Raw genomic sequence first — 21,200 nt, forward strand, 5'->3', positions numbered from 1 at the left:
AACATAATTGTTGTGTTCCTTGGTTCCATCCCAAAACCAAAATGTAATTATTTCCTTCTAATCATTAGATATTAGCATGTAAACTCCTGCTAAATTTACCACTAGATGTCACAAGAATCCCAAGCCCAATTTCAATAATTCAGAGCAGCTAACTTACATCTTTACACTGGTCCAGCTTCTTGATTGCTTCATATTCTTGTGTTATTGTCTGAGGGAAATAGCATTTTCCTTTATCTTCTTCATATTCTGCTTTGTAACTTTTCTATAATGAGAAAAACCAAAAATAGATCATGATTGTTATGGCTCTCAAACAATGTCACTGTGAGGCATGAACCATTGTCTTCAAACTTACGTCACTGTTTTGAGCTGCAACTTTCATGCAGTGTGTGTGATATGGGTCCTCCATGCTGCCTACATAATGTCCCAAAATATCCTTTACATATAAGTCTTTATATTTAGCCTGAAAAATAAAACAAACATAATTCAAGTTAACAATCATTTGTCAAACAGTAGGAAAGCCCTCCTACCCAAGAGGTAACCGTGGCTTTTCGAACCTCACTGAAGTTCTTCAGCTGAGTATCAAGCTGATATTTTGGGGTCTCGCAGTAATTCATACTCTTTGCCTTTGTCTTCTCATAGTTTTCCTTGTATAATCTCTGTTAAAGGAAAAAGAAATTAAAACAAAAAGAAAGAAAAATATATCTTATAAAGTAAAAGCCATTCATGTCATTGCTGCACTTTAACTGAAGGGGCAAAATTTATGTTTTCTCACCATCAATTTTCCACAAAGCAGAAAAGCAGGATAGATGTGGTAGAGGCTCATGCCTTATATAATCTCATCTGCTAATAATCATAAAGATGTTTATGTTATGTTGTCCTAATATTTTTTCAGACTGAATAACTTAAAGCACACCAGTGCTGCTATGTAAGCAAGTTTTTGTCTTAAAATAATTCATTTGAATATGTTTAAAGAAAAATGAGTTTCACTAGGTGCAGGGGCTCATGCCTGTCATCACAGCACTTTGGGAAGCCAAGGTGGGCAGATCACTCAAGGCCAGGAGTTTGACACCAGCCTGGCCAACATGGTAAAACCCCGTCTCTACTAAAAATACAAACATTAGCCAGGCGTGATGGCACATGTCTGTAATCCCAGCTACTTGGGAGACTGAGGCAGGAGAATTGCTTGAACCTGGGAGGCAGAGATTGCAGTGAGCCGAGATCGTGACACTGCACCCCAGCCTGGATGACAGAGCGAGAGCCTGTCTCAAAAAATAAAGAAGGAAAGAAAAATGAGTTTAAGAATTGATGCAAAATGAGGTAAAAGGTATAAGGTGAACCTTAGATAATTAAGCACAGTCCTGGAAGAGTATTCTGTTGAGCACTTGGTGAAAATGCATTTTGTAACACCTCTGGAAGCTGGCTTTTAACGTTAAGACCTAACAGTTTTCTTTAAAGCAATAATAAATGAAAAGATGATTTGTCTGTATTTCTTTTTTGCTAGGAATTAGGAAAGCAATTTCTGTGAAGAGTTTTATCTTATTTTTTATTTTTTTGTTTGATTTCCAACTTTTAAGTCCAGGTGTACATGTGCAGGACTGTGGGTTTATTACATAGGTAAGTGTGTGCCATGGTGGTTTGCTGCACAGATCATCCTGTCACCTAGGAATTAAGCCCAGTATCCATTAGCTATTCTTCCTGATGCTCTCCCTCCTCCCCGACCCCCAGCCTCCAACAGTGTGTGTTGTACCCCTCATGTATCCATGTGTTCTCAACATTCAACTCCTACTTGTAAGAACATGAGGTGTTTGATTTTCTGTTCCTGCGTTAGTTTGCTGAGGATAATGGCTTCCAGGTCCATCCTTGTCCCTGCAAAGGACATTATCTGATTCCGTTTTATGGCTGCATAGTATTCCATGGTGTATCTGTACCACATTTTCTTTATCCAATCTATCATTGTTGATTCCTTGTCTTTGCTATTGTGAATAGTGCTGCAATGAACACATGTGTTCATATATCTTTATAATAGAATGATTTATATTCCTTTGGGTGTATGCCCAGTAATGGGATTGCTGGGTCATATTTTATTTTTAATAAGTATGTTAAAGTCTTTAAAATAAGATCAATATTCTATAAATTTCTTAAAATAAAATGCTTTGCTTTTGAGTTTATGCCTTATGTAGTTTTTCTTACTTTGCCCTTAAACTAATTTCTTTACTTCTTTTATTTTTCTCTCTATATATATTTTTGCAAAGTACCTTAATCAGTTCAGGGCATTGGGTGAATATGTACATGCACATATACCTATACTTACGCATATTAAGCTTGTTTCTAGGAAAAATAATAAAAACAATGATATTGCCAGAATATTTTTCCTCCTAATAAAACAGAGGGCATTAAGGAGATTAAGGAAACTTTTGCAGTATTCACTGGCATCAAAGGCATCAACAAGAATAAGAAACTTCATCTTCCTTTAGCACCTGGGTGAAGCTTTCATGTGTGATTTGTCATCTTGAATCTAAGATTTCAGTTAGGCTAATGTCCATCCAAGGTTATATTAAACAGCAACTTTGTGGCCACATCTGAAAATAGGAGTGAATTACAAAGACACTCACATCACTCTGGTTTTTGGCCACCTTCAAGGAGTGCAGCATCTTGGGATCGTCATTAATGCTGAGGGCTCCAATCATTTTCCCTTTGTTTTTTTCATAGTCTTTCTTGTACATCACCTGCAAAGACATCACACGTGCCAGATTCCACTCACCAGGAAATGTCCCCGAGGCCACCCTGTCCAGGTCCCCAGGTCCCCAGGCCATACTCACATCGCTGGTGTTCTTGGTGTTGGCTTTGGCTGCCAGCAGGGGAATGGCATCCACTTTAATGTCAAACTTCTTGGCTTTGCTCTTCTCCCAGTCTTGCTTATAAAGATTCTGGACAGAAAAATTCAGCAAAGGAATTGGCAAAAGTGATATGCATGTCATGACCTTTAAAGACTAATGGGCAACTAAATACCTTGTCTTAATGTAAAATAAATGGGCCCTTTTTATTGTCTAGGAAATCATGCATATTTTAAATATTTCTTCTCAAGCTGGAGCTATTAATTCTCCAAGATTGGGCTTCTCTACTCCCCATGAGAATTTTTTATCAAATTAATTTAATTCTAGCTATTATACTCATATTTGATTCCTAACACTGAATGTTTTATAGAGTAGCACATACATTCTACAGTTAACTTACTTTTTTATGATATAAAGGCATCACTTTCATTTGACCTCTAAGTTCTCTGCAAAGGTTATTTCATAAATCATTACATACTCATTGATGCCAGATAATCTTAGTACTCATTTATAGAATTATTGAAGAAATTAAGAACCCCAAGGATAATTTAACTTTTCTATAAAATTAAGTTTGAAAAATGAAGGATAGAAATGGGTACCTGGATGTCTGCCCTTTCAATCCCCTATATCTTTATTCATGCAAGTTCTCATATATGTAGAAATAAGTATCATTTGTGTGAAATAAGGGACAGTATAAGCCCAGGGAATAAATGAATTACATATAATTTAAATGAACATATGGCTAAAAGATCTACCATTAAAATTTGCAATTAAGCATACATGAGAGGTAACATTCTGAGGGCTGGTTACAATACTAATATTACGATTATCTAATTGTATGAAACTACTTACAAGATTGCTACACACATTTTGTAAGGTGAATTCAGTTATACTGGCAGAGGCATAGGAACATGGTACAAATGTTAACAGTTCTTCCCATTTTTAACATTAATCTATTCATTGAATTGCAACAAAGCAGTTCAAAAATAAAAGCACAGGTTGTCAGTACATCACGTGGTACAGGGCATGAGGAACTTACATCACTCAAGTTATAGGCATTGACTTTGTGCTGGATAAAAGCAGGAGTATCAGGGGGGATATGGCACTTGAACTTTTCACTTTCATGTTTTGCTTTGTAATTTAACTATGACAGAGAGAGACAGAACCAATTAGTTCAGAAGAATTGTTCCAGAATACATAAATTCTTGTGTGGTACATTTTGTCAAGTCAGTGACAGCATTATTGAGATCAGAAGAGACATCTAGAGCTTGGGTAGGCCACCTGCATTACTGAACCTATGTGTGGGACACTTGGCAGCTATTATCACATCTGTCACCATGGTAGGACCCTAAGGGAATGAGGTGGCTCTGTCAAACATGTTCCCCTCCCTGCGTAGCACAATTGGCCCTGTAGGTTCTGAGAGGGGCCCAGCCCTGTCTGTCTTGTCACTGTCGGTGCTCACATACCAGAGCCACTTTCCTTTCATCTGATTAAGAGTCCTCTCACAGACATCAGAGCTTTTGATCCTCTAATTAGAGCCTTCATTTCTGGCCATTCATCTATTGAGGTCATTTTTATTCTTTTAGTTCAACACAGCTTTGGAAATCCACACTTAAAGCTCATATAATAAAATTTGTCTCAGAGATTCCAATTTCCAGAAACTTACTAGGGAGAGAGAAACTCATGTACTGAATACCTGCTGTTGGCCAGGGTATGTGCAGTGCATATTTCTTCCTTCACTTACTCTTCAAAACAGCCACAAATTATAAAAGGGAAATATCAGGCAGAGGGGGGTTAAATCTTTGGCCACCCAGACATCAATGACAGAGCTAACATTTGAATGCGGTTTTGTTTGACTCTAGAACTCAGGTTCTTTCCATTGCTTTAAGCTACATTTGCTTCCTTCACAGAATTGTTTCACTGTAAATTTTATCCACCCAAGAAAATGCAGAAATATATTTTTATACAGATATATACTGTTTAAACTTGCTAATACTTACTCAGCCTTTTGAATAAACTTGATAAGTCATTGGATTTTATGTATAGAGTTATGAAATGTTATCCCTCGTAATTGGGTGTCCTGGGTAGTTAGAGGAACTTACATCACTCAGTTGTTTGGAATTGACTTGGGCTTGTAGCAGAACAGGAGAGTCTGTAACTTGGGTGAATTTTGTCTTATCTGGATGGACTTTGTAGGTGTGCTGTGGGGAAGCAAAGGCATTTGGTTTAGTAGTATCACCTGTCAGATCCAAGGTGGCCCACAGGCCAAGCAAATAGAACCTCATGCCCCACAAAGCAATGAAACTTGTAGTTAATAAAATATATTTTTTTCTAACTAGACTGTAGTTTGAGAGGTGCTCTTATAGCTGTATGAGAAACTTTTCTATATCTTCAGGTTTCTGATAACTCTTCTTTGGGAAAATGAGCTAGAATTACCTCTTAAAATGTAGGGATGTCAACAAGGGAAAATAGGATGTTTACTACAAAATAGATTTCATTTCTTGCAATTGCCTGGCTTACATTTATTCGTAAAAGTGGCAACATTTTAAACATAATCTGACCACTAGATGCTATGGAAGGCAGTCACATTCAAAGTTCAGACTACAGACTTACATCTTTACACTGATCTAGTTTCTTAATTGCTTCATATTCTTGAGTTACGGTCTGAGGGAAGAAGCCTTTGCCTCTGTCTTCTTCGTATTCTGCTTTGTAGTTTTTCTATGAGAAGAAGAAATCAGGCATAAGATGCAGCCATTGTATTCATGCCCTGAGAAAAATGTTATTTGGAAAGTCAAACAACTGTCTTAGAACTTACATCACTGTTTTGAGCTGTGACTTTCATGCAGTGTGAATGGTATGGATCCTCGAAGCTGCCTACATAATGTCCCAAAATATTTTTTAAGTAGGAATCTTTATATTTTTTCTGCAAGACAAAACATATTTCATTTATTAATTGGTGAAACAATGGGTTCTTTTTTTAACAGAAAGAGTGACAGTAGGATTGCTTACATCACTACTGAAGTTCTGCAGAACAGTATCGAGCTTGAATTTGGGGGTCTCACAGTAATTTATGCTCTTTGCCTTTGTCTTTTCGTAGTTTTCCTTGTATAGTTTCTGTCAAAGAAAAAAAAATCAGTTAAAGTAGATTCCTGTCACTCCCACGCTGATTATAACACTTACATTTTCTAACACTAAACAAAAGATGAAGAAAAGATATCGCTTGTCAACTGTCTTAAAAACTGACAATTGAGGCCGGGTGCGGTGGCTCATGCCTGTAATCACAGCACTTTGGAAGGCCGAGGTGGGCGGATCATAAGGTCAGGAGTTTGAGATAAGCCTAGCCAACAAAGTGAAACCCTCTGTCTACTAAAAATACAAAAAGTTACCTGGGCATGGTGGCGGGTGCCTGTAATCCCAGCTACTTGGGAGGCTGAGGCAGGAGAATCGCTTGAACCCAGGAGGCGGAGGTTGCAGTGAACCGAGATGGCGCCACTGCACTCCAGCCCGGGAGACAATGCGAGACTCCGTCTCAAAACAAAACAAAAAGAAAAAAACCTGACAATCGAACACAGAATGTCATGAATAATAAGACTGTTCTATTAGCAATTATTATAAAGCCTAAGTTTCATACATTCCAAACTCAAAAAATTAAGAAACCAATAAGCCACCTCTGACCATGCCCTTAGTAGCAGATATTCTTGTGTATTTGTGAATTGCTGCCCTCTCTGTCTCTCAGCTCACATACTCTTTCCTCACTGACAGCACCACAGCAAACACAGGTTTTGAGCAATTGCAAGTTGTTTACTTTTTTTAAACAAACCTTCATGAAAAAGTTATAAAAGGTGAGAAATACACAATCTCCCTCCCTCCTATACCTATAACAAATCTCTTATTATGCAAACAATTAGCCTTCAAAATAAGATATATATATATATATATATATATATATATGAACCGGTACTATGAGTTATTACTAACTCTTCTTCTCTGCCAGGATTTACCTTTAGCTTGAACAAGAAGAAGCAATGATTAGTTTTAAATATGCAGCTGATAAAGCAGATTATTGTCACTTTTTTCATTCTGGGTTTTCAAAATGTAAATGATGCTATTCATGTTTAATATTTTTATATTCCTGTCTTTATCAACAAAGGAGATTTGAACTTGGGCTTTTAGATGTTTAATAAGGATGTTTTTCACTTAGAGAGTAAAACTGCTTTAAACTGCTTTTACACTACAGGTGGGAATGTAAATTAGTACAGCCACCATGGAAAACAGTATGGAGATTCCTTAAAGAACTGAAAATAGAACTACCATTCAATCCAGCAATCCCACTACTGGGTATCTACCCAAAGGAAAAGAAATCATATGAAAAAGACACATGCATAAAAATGTTCATAGCAGCACAATTCACAATTGCAAAGATGTGGAACCAGCCTAAGGGCCCATCAACCCACGAGTGGATAAAGAAAATGTGGTATATATACAGCATGGAATGCTACTCAGCCATGAAAATGAATGAAATAACGTCTTTCAAAGCAACTTGAATGGAGCTGGAGGCCATTATTCTAAATGAAGTAACTCAGGAATGAAACACCAAATATCATATGCTCTCACTTATAAGTGGGAGCTAAACTATGAGGACACAAAGGCAGAAGAATGATATAATGGACTTTGGGGACTTGAGTGGAATGTTGGGGTGGGAGTGAGGGAGTAAAGACTACATATTGATCATAGTGTACACTGTGTAGGTGATGTGTGCACCAAAATCTCAGCAATCAACACTAAAGAACTTTTCCATGTAACCAAAAACCACCTGTACCCCAAAAATGACTGAAATAAAATGTTTTTTAAAAGAAAGCAAACGTGCTTTACACTGATTTCCCAGCAGAGCTATTTGGACAGATCCATTTATACCCTCTCACTTGCCACTTTCCCACACCCGCTCCCCAACCACACACATATTTCCTATGCTGCTGACTTAGTTCAAGGGACAAAGAAATGATAACTAACCCACACAGACAGCTACATAAAATCCACAAGTGCTAGGAAAGCTTAATGCAAACCTAACCGTAAGAGATAAACTCAAATCATCACATATTCAATCTCTCTCTCTCGCTTTCTCTCCCAGGCTGTTAGTCCTTTAATCCCAAGCCCAGTCTCATTTGCCTAATATGCTTTAAATTGAATGGCTTAGTCGGGCTCTTAATAATTACACAATTAGAAAGTCCTGTGAAGACTTAGGGGCCCATCTTTTAAGTTCTGTCGTTGGCAAATGACGGTTTCTGGACCAAGATCTATCTTTGAAAGTCTCCTTCTGCTTCTGTCAAAATCACAACACATCTGCAATGTGGAGGCCCAGGTGCCCGGAGCTCATAAGCAACACATCCATATGGAGGCCCAGGTGCCCAGAGCTCATGAGCAAATGAGAATTTCCCTGCCCATTGTATTAACCCCACAGAACCACAAACATTAAGGCACATTGTACTCAGAGAGACTCATGCCTTTCTGTGGTTACATAGTTCCAATGAACCTACCACTCCATAACCTTAATGTATTTGCAAAGTTATATATTCATTTAGTCATTAAAGGAGAAAATTTTCATCTCTTTTGCAGCTAAGGTTTAAAAACACTTTTGACAAAAATATACTTACATCACTTAGGGCATCTCCTGCTGCCTTCAGCTGCCTAAGCAGTGGGTTCTCTGAAGCAGGAAGCACATTATAATCTGCTTTTCCTTTATTCTTTTCATAGTCTTCTTTGTATTTTACCTGTAGGAGTGAAATAAAATGATAAAGTAACTCTATGGGTTATTTTTGCCCCCATCTCTATTATGAATATGACATACTTCCACAAATCAATTTTCTCTTTAGAAAAATGGCAGCTTGACATTTGATAAACAAAATACTCATAGTAACTCTTAACAGCAGCAGAGAAACTGCATAAATTTCCAGGATGCTTTTTCTTCCCATTCATTTATTCATTCAAAATTATCCATAGGGTGTCAATTCTGTTTCTGGCTTGGGGACAGATAAAAGAAAGAACACATGGTCCTTGCCCTCAAAGAGAGAGATACAGAAATAATAGGAGAGAGAAAGAAATCCAAATAGTGACCATGCAAGATGTCCCAGATACCTGCTGCTATAGAACCTTCACTCAGCTCTCAACCCCCGGCTACCTACCTGCCAACACGCTCCTAAAGAAAGGAAGCTGGAAGTACCACTAATCCACCCTTTTATGCCTCACCTGCAACTGTGCATGGAGCACACATGTATTCAGTTTACAAGTAGGAGGAGGAGGAAGGAGCAGGGAGAAGGAGCCTTGCTTTTCCTCCTGCTGTTCCTATTTGCACTTTTAATTCCAGCTATGGCAGAAGCAGCAAGTTGAGGGGTGTTGGGGGAGAATACGGAAGGCAGGGTTCACAAGCACCCATCAGGAGCCTGTCCACAAGGATTAGAACAAGAAACTGATCCTGGTTCCCACCATGATCCCCAGTGTAGCCCTTTATTCAGGCAATATAACCACAGAAGTTCAAGGAATCCTAGATAAATCTACCACTTATGAACTCAGAAAACAAAGGCAATCAGCTTGGTATCCAAAGGCAAGAGATACACAAGGGAAGCACAGAGGCATCCACCCCTCAGCCTCCACAGAGCATCACAACAGTATGCTACAGGAATGGGAGACTCAGATCACTTTTCCACCTTAGAGAATTAACTGTTTCCTTGAAAAATGGAAACAACCAGAAAGCAGATTCACAAACTGTACTCTCCCGCTACCCGCATCTGGGATACGCAGGCTTCTCCCCTGATATGCAGATGAACTGTCAGGGCTTGTGGCAAAGCCATCCCCTCCTCTTAAGCACCAAATCTCTTTCCCTTCCACCTGCTCTAGGATATCACTCCAGACATTCTTCCCCATTCCAACATCACCAAATCTTCCCTTTCTACTGGATTCTTTCCATCAACATGATGTTTTTGTTTCATATCTTAAAAAGTCCCTCTTTACCCAGTTTTTCATCAGCTACTTGCCCATTTTCTTCTTTTCTTACCAGGAAAATACTTAGAAAGAGTTGAATATACTTGTATCTTCAATTTCCCTCTTTTCATTCACTCGTGAATCCTCTCTAAGCAGACTCCACCAAATTGCTCTTGTTCAGGTCACCAGAGACCAGACACTGGTAAATCCATTTCAGAGACATTTGACACAGTTGATGACTACCTTCCCCCTTCACTTGCTTCCCAACGCATTGCCCTCTCCTGCTTTTGCTTCTCCCTCATCTCACATATATGTTCCGATGGAAGGACCCCAGAGTTCAGCCCCTAAAGTTTTCTGTTTACACTCACTCCCTTGATGCTCTCCAGACTCATGGCACGAAACACTCTCTGTATGTTGATGACACCCCAGTTTATACAACTTTCCATATATCTCCCCTGAAACTTCAGGCTCATGTAGTCGACTGACTTCTGACACTTCCATGTGGATGTCTAAAAGGCATCTCAAGTCTACCATATCTGAAGATGAGCTCCTGTCTGTCCTCCAAAAAAATTACCAACTTCTTCCATAGTCTTCCCTGTCTCAATAACTATTCATCTAACTGCTTAGACCAAAACCCACGTCATCCAATCCATCAGCAAATCAAGTCAGCTGTGCTTTCAAAATACTTCTTATCACCTGCCCTGCTACCCTCCTGGTCCAAAACACGTGGATGCTGTAATAGCCTTCTAAGTGATGTAATCCTGCTTTCTCCGGCACAGCCAAGGCCAGGGTTAGAACCAAGTGTGTTTGGCTTCGAAGTTTATGCTCTCTTTAGTGACCATTGTGCTTTAGAATGCCAAGGACTCAGGCCATTCATCAAAGTCACTCAATCAAACATATGGAAATATCCATGGATTTATGAACCTGCAACCAGGTTTTTTCATAGTCAGTGGGAAAATAAGAAAAATAATAATAGTGTTGCATGTATGATTGCCTATCTTCGTATAAGGCCGCCAATTGCCTCTTCCTGGGGGGAGAAGTCCTGCTAAGATTACAATCTTTCTCCTTCTAAACAGCAAAAGGCCCTTCCAGTGAGAAGACACTAAATCAAATTGATAAATGTACAGTTTGGTTCCTAGGCAAATAATAAATTAGGAAATATTGAATATGGTAATTAGATGTTATTAATGCTCATACATGGCAAAACATTTTTAGTAGCCCCATTATAATTCCAAAATACTTTTGTTGTTGTTCTTGTTGTTTCAATTCTACTCTTTTTCAAATGCCTCACATCCACTGGTCTCAGCCCTGGTAGTTCCCCCAAGAACCACTCCTCCCCTTTTTTACTAATTATATACAAGAGCCAAAGTTATAAGAAATTCACCCACACTCAAACCATCAAGATAAATGGGATGATTTCCTCGTACCTTGCTAGCTGCCACACCAGCTTTTTTATTCATTTTATACTCTGGTGTTTCAGTCTGCATGAAGTAGATCTGGTCTTTCATGTTTTCAAAATCTTCCTGGTATTTCCTCTGTAAGACATTAGACAAGCTGAAGAACTGCTGTGGAAACGAACTATGCAAGAATTTCCAGGAGAAGACACAGGGATTTGGAAAAGTTACACAAAGCCACCCTGTCCTTGGTTTAGGCTGGTCAGATTACAATTAGAGAATGTGGTACCATTACAAAAATGATTAGCAACTTAACAGAGATTTAGAACAATTAAAAGAGGCTAAAAACAGAATTAGAAAGGCTTTTCTTGGCTGCCAACGAAGAGCTCTTAAGGGCCAGGAGCAGGCAACTTAAGAGAAAAGAAAAACAATAGTTAGACTTATGTTTTCCAGTGAGGAGATACTAAATTAATCAATTTCGTAACTGTACAGTTTGGCTCCTCAGGCAAAGAATAATTAAAAAGAGTCCCTTTAACTTGTACTAACCGCACTTTGCAGTCAGTAAGAGGGTCTCACCATAATGTGTTGTAAAAATCGAGGTAGAAATAATGGCATGTGGCCAAAATAATATTTCTCAAAAGGAAAGAGAGTTTGTAAAATTTCTTTCCTAACAGGAACTCTGTACCAGGTCTTGCCCCAAGAAGAGGGGCCTCAAGTGTTCTAGCACCCATTCAGGTAGAGCAGGTGGCTAGAAGTCACTAAGGAAAGAGGTCTCCCTCCCAGGATGACCGACCAGCCATCCCTTCCCACTTACTGTGCTAATGTTATCAGCATTCATTCTGGCGTTTGCAACTTCAAAGCAAGGTGTCTCACTCCATTTGCCTTTGATTTTATTTTCATAGTCTTCTTTGTATTTTTGCTAGAAAAAAGAAAAAGAAAATAAGACAAGCATAACTCATGAATTGACAAATAAGACAGCAAATTAAGAAATAATGATAAACTTTAAAAAATATCTTCAGCAAGCCATTCTTAGGTCCTTAATAAATGCCTTTAAAAAAAATCTTCCAATGTACTGTCAATTTACCCAACCAGAAAGTTGGGCGATGGGGATAGAGAATGGAGAAAGAGGGTACTAACACCCCCTCCCCTTGCTGAGTTTGGGGACTTCATTCATTCGGAAGTTGCAGATGTCCCCTGATGCTTAAAGAAATAGAGTCAGAAATCATCCTGTATTTATATTTCAGAGATACAATACAACCTATCAACCTGAGATTTCTACGCCAAATGAACTTAGCCATTAATTTTTAAGCTTTACCAAAACTCCTGGTTATCCAGAAAGAAACAACCACAATAAAATTCAACTTGCAGGCTAATGAATAGATCTTCGCGTTTAGAGTTAAATTTAATAGGAACTGGAAAGTAATTCAAAAATTGAATTGTTGCCCCATCTGACTCCCAAACCCCACTCCATCTGAATCCCAGGCTATAAGCTCCTGGAAGAGTGAGGTGGTATGTCTTCTTCACTTTCATATCCTCAGAACCCAACACAAAATGCAGCACACAGAAGTTACATCATAAATGTTTGTTCAACTACACTAAACTGAGACCATGATATGTGGTTTTGAAATACCTTGGCTTAAGTGTTCTTGGAGCAGAATTAACCAAGCCAACCCCAAACCTGGGTCCGTGAGCTAGAGCCCAAGCTGAGTTAGAGCAATTCTCCCTCCATGGCTCATAAAAAAGTGTTAACAGACATAACTAATGGGTCTCAAGGCACTGGCATATGCCTACATCCCCACAATACCCTTTAAGGAAAAAGAAAGTGTCTTTCTGGTATACCTTTAACAGAAGGTGAGTGATGTGCAGAGTTGACGAGCTTGGGTTAAAGGAAGCTTAGTCCTCACTCAAATGCCTAATTTCCTTTCTTCTCAAAAGGTTAATAATATGTAAATAAATAGCCAACTGGTTTTCCTAGCTATAAATTTTAGAGTCCTGGGCCTGGGTTCAAACTCTGGGACCAAGACTTGACTTTGTCTTGACCAAATATGATTGTTTTCTCAGCCACAAGTGCTGGCAATAATATTTACAGAGAAGGCTGCTAGGAAGTTTAATAAGATCATTAGCTAAAGAGTGCTTTGTAAACCCCACAGTGCTAAGCAAATACAGGGTATAAAAATTATAATAATAATAATAGCTATTACTATTGTCATCATCATAACAGAAAGAAACTCTGTAAGAAAGAAAATCGTATGTGCGAGGAGGGAACAATTCTTCAATGGAAATCTTTGCTGAGATAAGATTTGTGCTATACTGCTGATTGATTTACCTGCACTCTGTTTTGAAGATTTAAAGAACAGAAGTCAATAAAATTGATCTCTGGATTTGCCAAGACTACTTATAGAAATGTTTCTCATCTTTTTTTTGGAGACAGACCTCTTCAAGAAATTGAGAAAGCTATAAAACTCTCACAAACAGTTATAACTTCAGAGGTTCTTGATGTACACATACCTCAGGTTAGGCTCTCCTAACATATCGTTTTTTGGAGGGACATGGCCCTACCTCTTGCTTGTTGTCAAAGGAGAAAAACCTTAGGATTGGGAAGGGGCAATTGGGCCTGATCCCCAAAACTGAGATCCAGAGAACTTTGAAATATAATTTAAAGTTGAGAAGGTAGCATATATTCTTAATGAGGTCTAAATGTTGGGCATTTATCAAGAAACAGGCATTGCATATGTAGATTTGTTAAGGATAATTGAACGGGAGATTAATTCTCACAGTGAGAGATAGATGTCTGGTTTTCAAGAAGATATTAAAACAAGATGCAAAACAAGAGTATAAGATCACTCAACCCCCTCATCCAAAGTCCTTCCTTCCTTCTTAATCTTCACAGACCACGACATTTTATTTCCTCCTATCCAGCAGCTGAAATGGGTCAGGGTGGAGATGGAGCTCTCACAATCCACTCCTGAGCACTGCCAAGTCTGGGAAGATTTTCATGACACAGGAGGAGGCTGGAGCTTGTTGGCTGCTGAGGAAGTTATGGTCTTCTGTCTCATTTGTGAGTAGGAGAGAATTTGAAAGGACAAGGGTCCATAGGTGGAGGAGTGAGAGGAAGAGAGAGGTATGTGTCCATGTGGGACCCTCTCTACCAGCCAAGGGGTCTCACTCTCCAAGTCTGAGAGTGAGGCCAGAGCTTTTGTACAATACATGGAGACGGGTTATTCATGTCAGGGTCCAACATCCAAACACAACAGAGTTGGAGAGAAAGGTTAGGGGGAAACCTTTCTCTCCAAACTCTGTTGTATTTGCAGTTGAATGACGGAAACTTGGAAGAAAGAGTCAGTTTAACTTCTCTAGAATTTTTTTGGTTTGTTTAACAGAGGAAAGTATGTCAGGCCAATTCCAAGCTCTGGGACACCTTCTCTGGGTAAGAGGGTGACCATGTGTCCATAGATACAGTAAGATTGTTTCCCTCCTCCTCAGAGGTCAGCTGAGGGGACTTCCACGGGGCCACAAACTGGGTACCCTGGTGTCTTGCTTAAACATATAGCTTCATTATCTACTTTCACATCTGAATCTGTAATTTTTATGTGGTTATCAAGTGGAAAGGAATATGAAGCCAGTTAATTAACTCTTCTCTTTTTCTGTGGGTATCTAAGCACTGGGACTCCTGATAGTTCCATTCATAGAAAAGTTATCCCTGCAGAAAAGGTATAAAGAACCAAGCTGGTATTTTTATTGTCCACAGTGGGCCTAACACTGCCTGCTTGACTCAATCAAATCTCTTCTGGTGAAATCAATGGAAATCTTCCCAATTCTATGTGATAGAAGAATTTCCATGGTTTTAGAGGACCCGGGCCTGGTATCTTCATGCTGTGTAAAAATATGTTACTGAAAGATTATTTTTTTAAAAAAAATTTAGGCTCCAGTTGGTATCAGTGGGAAATTCCAACCTGAAATCTCACATTTTTTCTTTTGTGGATCTGGAAGGGAGCAGAGAGGCAGGTACAGAGAAACTAAAGGGACTTCCCAGTGTTGCATTCAGGGCCCTACTTTCAGCTTCATGGTGTGCATAGTTTCCCCACCTGGAAGGCCTGTTTCTACGAACAACTCTGCCTGTTCATCTATGTTAGAGCTACAAAATGCATCTGAGACAGAAGGAAGTATGTAGCTAATGGCTTTGGCCAAAGACAAAGGTGAGAGAATTGATTCTGACAGGTGTCGTAAGGAAGGCTGGCAAATGGAAGGTAACATTAGTGTAATCACTGCAGATATGCAATCATTACCATCTGAACTGGGAGCTGTAAGAAAAGGATGTGAGAATGCACAGAGAACTCCACCCCAATATATGGCTCCCTAGTATAATGAGTATTTTGAATTAAAGGTCCTTAGAGATTAATGGAAGGTAAAAGAGACTTCTTTCTACATAAAGACCAGACAGACCCACTAAGAAGAAAAATTATTTCCCCGCTAACCTCCCACCCCCATCCTATCTCTCAATCCTCTACCTCTCCCAAAGCACAGGCTCAAGTTTCCTTATCTGTCTAAGGTCTGGACCTACCAAAGAAGAAAACAGTTCCCTCTGACCCCTTCCCTGAGTTTTCAACTGAACCTATATTGCAGGAGGGAAGACTAAAGTCTGTCAGAAACCTGGACAGACTACTGTCATAAACCATTGTTTGCTTTGTGGGTCCAACAGACTTCACCCCAGACTATTGTATGTTCTTCAAACCCATTGAATTCTCCCTAGTAATCATTTCTTGCTCCTCAACAGAATTCCTCTTCTCCCCACTCCCCATAACCTGTTTTGCCAGGATCCAAGTTCATAGTCTTTCTGTAACCTCAAGATGGTATATAAGCTTCTGCACTCCCTGGGGAGCTGGAGCTTCATTCTGAAGGCTCCCGTGTGTACACGTTAAATAAATTTGTATGTCTTTTCTCCAATTAATCTGCCTTTTGCAAGGTGATTTTTCAGCCAACCTTCAGTGGGCCAAGGGGTCCTCCCTGGTCCCAACAGATGGATCTGGGAGACATGATTCAACAAGGGGATATTGAGTTTAAATGCATGCGAGTGAGTAGATAAAGGAGGTTTTTTTTTAATTTATTTTTTTATACTTTAAGTTCTAGGGTAGATAAAGGAGATTTTTATCCTATTTTAGGGAGAAAGAAGATATGATCCTGCTGCAACATGGGCCAAAGCATCTTGAGAGTGAGGAGGGAAGATAGTACCAGAGGTAAGTCACTCTTGGCAGCCCTGTGCCTCCCTTGTTGGATGGTTTGTTGTTGGGTGGACTTCTACCAATCACAAGCATTTCTCCCCAACACAACTATTATTTTGGATGCACAATAGTCATTAAGAACTCAGAAATCTGGGTTAAGACTGGGAATAAATAATGTCACCATGGCCAAATCCAGTGACCTTTTTCCACAGCCACCCTCCCCTTAGCTCATATTATTACTCCACAGGGCAAAGCCAATTCTGGCAATGCTTTCAAAGAACCCAACATTGTCACCTTGCCCACCTAGAATGGTGCTATCCAATGCATATATAATGCAAGTCATTCTCGTAGCCACATTTTTAAATGTAGAAAGAAACGTGGGAAATTAATAATACAGTTTACTGAACCCAGTAGATCTGAAAATTAACATTCCAACATGTAATCAACATAAAAATATTAATTTGAAACATTCTTTTCTTCATAATTAAATATTCAAGATCCAGTGTCTATTTCTCACATATTGGACACTAAGTGTTATGGGATGAATGCCTGTGTCCCCACCCCCCAAATTCATATGTTGAAGACCTAACTCACAAGCATGTGATGGTACTTGAAGGTAAGGGGATTTTGGAAGCAATTAAGTTTAGGTGAGGTCATGAGGGTGGGAACCCCATAATGAGATTATCATCCTTATAAGAAGAGGAAGAAGAGGAAGAGATCAGAGCTGGCTCTCTGTCTCCAATGTGTGAGAACACAATGAGAAGGCAGTTATCTACAAGCCAGAAAGGGGTCTCTCACCAGGAACTGAATCCGTGATCTTAGACTCCCAGCCTCCAGAACTGTGAGAAAATAAATGTCTATTGTTTAAGCCACCCAACGTATGGTATTTTGTTGTAGAAGCCCAAGCTGACTTATAGACTCAGTTTATACTGATCAAATTCAGGTACTTCCTAGTCACATTTGGCTAGTGGCTACTGTACTGGAGAGTGTAGCACTAAACCAACTGGCAAGTTTAAATTGGTGGAGAGAATGATTACAGAGGAGTTTGAAAGTGATTTTCAAAAATCACTTTGAAGAATCCCCACTGCATACTTAAATAAGGCAAAAGAATGTTTCCTTAGTAAAGTATCTTTTAAAATAGACTTTAAAGAAAAATTTAAAAATAGATTCCTTTTTCTTTCTAAATGACCACTTGAAAACACCTTTTTATTTTTCTTCCAGAAAGATAAATTGTCCTTCTCCCCTGTCTTATTTACAATATCAACACTTTCTTTCTTTCTTTTTTCTTTTTTTCTCTTTTTGAGACAGTTTCACACTTGTTGCCCAGGCTGGAGTGTAATGGCACAATCTCGGCTCACTGCAACCTCCACTTCCCGGGATCAAGTGATTCTCCTGCCTCAGCCACCCAAGTAGCTGAGATTACAGGCACCCACCTCCATGCCTGGCTAATTTTTTGTATTGTTAGTAGAGATGGGGTTTCACCATGTTGGCCAGGCTGGTCTCGAATTCCTGACAGGTGATCAACCCACCTTGGCCTCCCAAAGTGCTGGGATTACAGGCATGAGCCACTGCACCCGGCCAATATCAACACTTTCAATGGATCATGTATTTCTGTACAGTTCTAAAGTTAATTTCTACTTAGCCTTGGGCAAAATTTCAGATTGGTAGTATTCCTATTAGTGAAATTTTACTATACTTACTAGATCCTTTATCCAAACAGCTCATAGTTACACAGTTAGGTTATCTACAATATCAAACACTAACAAACATCTCTGAATAGACATCATTATCCATATCATTTAATGCTTCTTCTCTACTAGATACTTTACCCAGAAAATGCTTAAGATAAAAATCTTGAGGTTTCATCAAAATTCAAGCAGAACAAACTGACACTCATCTCCACAGAGGGCAAGATAAAGTATTTAAAAGCAGCAGTATCCCAGGAGAAAGTGGCCTGATTTGGACCAATTTACAATAGGAATTTAGCATGGGCCTATTCATCAGCTGAGCATCTGTCTCTCCGCATTCGTCATCAGAGCCACATTCCTCAGAGCTAGTTTACCGCCTAAATATAGGTAGACTAAGCTGTTTGTTAGGGCCTTAAAAGTTATGAGGTCCACTGCCCACTGCTGTTAACTAAGCTATGTCTGAGACACATTCTTATTTTTCCAAGTGTGACTGACAGCATAGAACTATCCAAGGTTTTCACCGTGAATTTAAACCAGCTTTTCATGGAAGTGTGTGTTATTTGGTGACTCTGTAGTATTACTGTCATAAGTGAAAATGTCAAGTGACATTAGGACATGGCTTCTGTTTTCAAAAGGTGACTTTCACATTTATCAATTACTGAGTCATCAAGCTGGCTAAACATATATTAACACAGTTCTTGACATTTATGGATGTATTGCTTTTGCTGTAGAGTTTTTGGGGATCATATGTAAAAATACTCCAAGTGTCTGTGTTTTGTCTTCAGGCTCACCTTTAGTAACCCTCTCTGATGGTTGAAATTATTAAGCAGAGTCTTCAAGGGAGGCAATGTCCCAGCTCTATTTACTTACCTTGCTCACTTGATTGGTTACTTTCTTGGCAAATTCTATATCTGGAGGATCGGCCAGAGGCGTGAATTGAGCTTGCTGTTCAGCGAGACCTTTTTTGTAGGCAACCTGATGAAATAAAAGACAGGGATGTATTTTAAAAATGATTATGCTTTCATCTTTATTTGCAGTCTTAAATTTTAGTGTAACATGTTATAATTTGTCCTTCTAGATGTTACATATCCTTGCTCTCAGTACTGCTAGTGATTTCTATTTTGTTGAATTTTCTTCTCTCCTCCTCAGGACTTATGGCCCTAGATCTGCTTTCTTCCATTCATTTCCATGCCATGGTTTGCGATTGCAATTATTCTCTTAACCAGCATCTTCAACTCCCAACCCCTTGTCTTTTTATCACACTCAATAAACCCCCAGCCTTGGATCAACTCGACCATATACCTCCTCTGTTCTTTTTTTTTTTTTTTGAGACAGAGTCTCGCTATGTTGCCCAGGCTGGAATGCAGTGGTGCGATCTCGGCTCACTGCAAGCTCCGCCTCCTGGGTTCATGCCATTCTCCTGCCTCAGCCTCCCGAGCAGCTGGGACTACAGGCACCCGCCACCGTGCCCGGCTAATTTTTTGTATTTTTAGTGGAGACGGGGTTTCACCATGCTAGCCAGGATGGGCTTGATCTCCTGACCTCATGGTCTGCCTGCCTTGGCCTCCCAAAGTGCTGGGATTACAGGCATGAGCCATTGCACCTGGCCAGCTTCCTCTGTTCTTATGCCTAGGATGCTGAATGCCACAACTCCATGGATTAGGCAGTGCTAACATGATGAGTAGGGTTAAGAGGGACACAGGAAGAAGGTACAGGGCAGGGAGCTTCTGAACCCCAGCACTTAGCTTGAAATCTACATGCCTGCCCAGTGGTATGTTCTGTGAACAACAGCTTGCTTGGGGCTCTGTGCCTAATACTCTATGACCCTATGGTATACTAATGCCATTTTGTCTTCAAGGAAACTTTCACAGCCCATTATGAGTCTCTGGTTAGTCCCTACTCTCAGGGGCCAGTCTAAAACCCCAACACTGTCCTTAAGCCCACAATCAACTCCACCTTACTCTCAGCTTCCTCTTTCATAGAGTAAAGAAATGCTACACACTTATCTTCTCCATATTCATCCCTGCCTCTCCCACCTCTGCCCTGGCTCAGAGGAGAAACATCCCTCAGAGGGAATGACTCCTGCACACAGGGTGCTGTCCTTTCCAGCACATCCTTTTGCACCCAGCTCTCTCAGTCATCCCTCCTCTTTCTCACAACCCCGACCTCTCCTTCTTCATTAGCTCCTTCCCTTCAGCCTATAAAAGACTTCTATCACCTTAAAATAAGTATGGTGCTCACAAATCATGCATATCCTTCTCTCTTGCCCTACTTTCTCTCTTCATTTCTGACTCCTCTGGTTTTTTTGTTCCATCAGACTTGGCCCCTGCTTCCAACAATGCAGAACTATTCATAGATCCCCAGATACATGAAGCCCTCAGATGCTTCAGGGCCTCATACATGCTGTTCCCTCTCCCCATCTGTCTGCAAACTGCGGTTTCCTCTCCACGGCTCAGGATAACCATGACTCCCCTCCCAAGCCTTCCCTGACTCCTGAGCCAGATGCGATGACCTTCTCCTGGGATCTCACTCAACTTGGCCATTACCTCCTTTAAAGGGGTCGTCAGATGACACTGTAATTTGTTGTCTACATGTCTCTTTCCTCTTGACTGTGAGCTCTGGGATGGCAAAGAAGATGTCCTATCCTTGGGAACCCTTGTTGCCTGCATAGTACCTAGCTAGAGCAAGAGTCAATGACTGACATCTCAATGTGTCTTACACACTGAGGCCATGGGGGAATGTCTCAAGAGGAGAATTATCTTTCTAATCTTCCATGACACAACTGTGAGATTTCTACAATTATTTTCCCTTCCTCATGGCAGTATTCTTATTTATCAAGTATAAAGCAGTTGAATAATCCCAAGGTCCCAATCATCTTTATACTTTAACCAAGTCTAACTGTATCTTATCCCAATAATATCTACCTAGTGCCTATAACAAAAGCTTTCATGGACATCAAATCAATTGGGATACAAAAGACAGATTTTGAAATGTATTTACACAAATTCCACAAACAAGCCTGGCTTAATTTCTTTTAAATAAGTTAAGCAAGGCACGGCGACTCACGCCTGTAATCCCAGCACTTTGAGA

General features: G+C 39.8%; 1 protein-coding gene across 4 annotated transcripts in view; it reads right to left on the bottom strand.

Annotated features, from left to right (window-relative positions):
* NEB (nebulin) overlaps positions 1–21,200 on the bottom strand; it is a 247,776-nt gene that overhangs the window by 213,122 nt on the left and 13,454 nt on the right. For all 4 annotated transcript variants that reach the window (XM_054478963.2, XM_054478962.2, XM_054478961.2 and 1 more), the window contains exons 8-21: positions 18,981–19,085; positions 12,018–12,122; positions 11,237–11,344; positions 8,486–8,602; positions 5,844–5,948; positions 5,650–5,757; positions 5,448–5,552; positions 4,937–5,035; positions 3,874–3,978; positions 2,820–2,927; positions 2,613–2,726; positions 555–656; positions 353–460; positions 158–262 (exon numbers count right to left, since the gene is read on the bottom strand). In XM_054478963.2, coding sequence (XP_054334938.1) covers positions 158–262; positions 353–460; positions 555–656; positions 2,613–2,726; positions 2,820–2,927; positions 3,874–3,978; positions 4,937–5,035; positions 5,448–5,552; positions 5,650–5,757; positions 5,844–5,948; positions 8,486–8,602; positions 11,237–11,344; positions 12,018–12,122; positions 18,981–19,085 — 1,494 coding nt within the window. The remainder of the gene's footprint in view (positions 1–157; positions 263–352; positions 461–554; positions 657–2,612; positions 2,727–2,819; positions 2,928–3,873; positions 3,979–4,936; positions 5,036–5,447; positions 5,553–5,649; positions 5,758–5,843; positions 5,949–8,485; positions 8,603–11,236; positions 11,345–12,017; positions 12,123–18,980; positions 19,086–21,200) is intronic.

This window comes from Pongo pygmaeus, chromosome 11 (genome assembly GCF_028885625.2).
Source record: "Pongo pygmaeus isolate AG05252 chromosome 11, NHGRI_mPonPyg2-v2.0_pri, whole genome shotgun sequence".
NCBI lineage: Eukaryota > Metazoa > Chordata > Mammalia > Primates > Hominidae > Pongo > Pongo pygmaeus.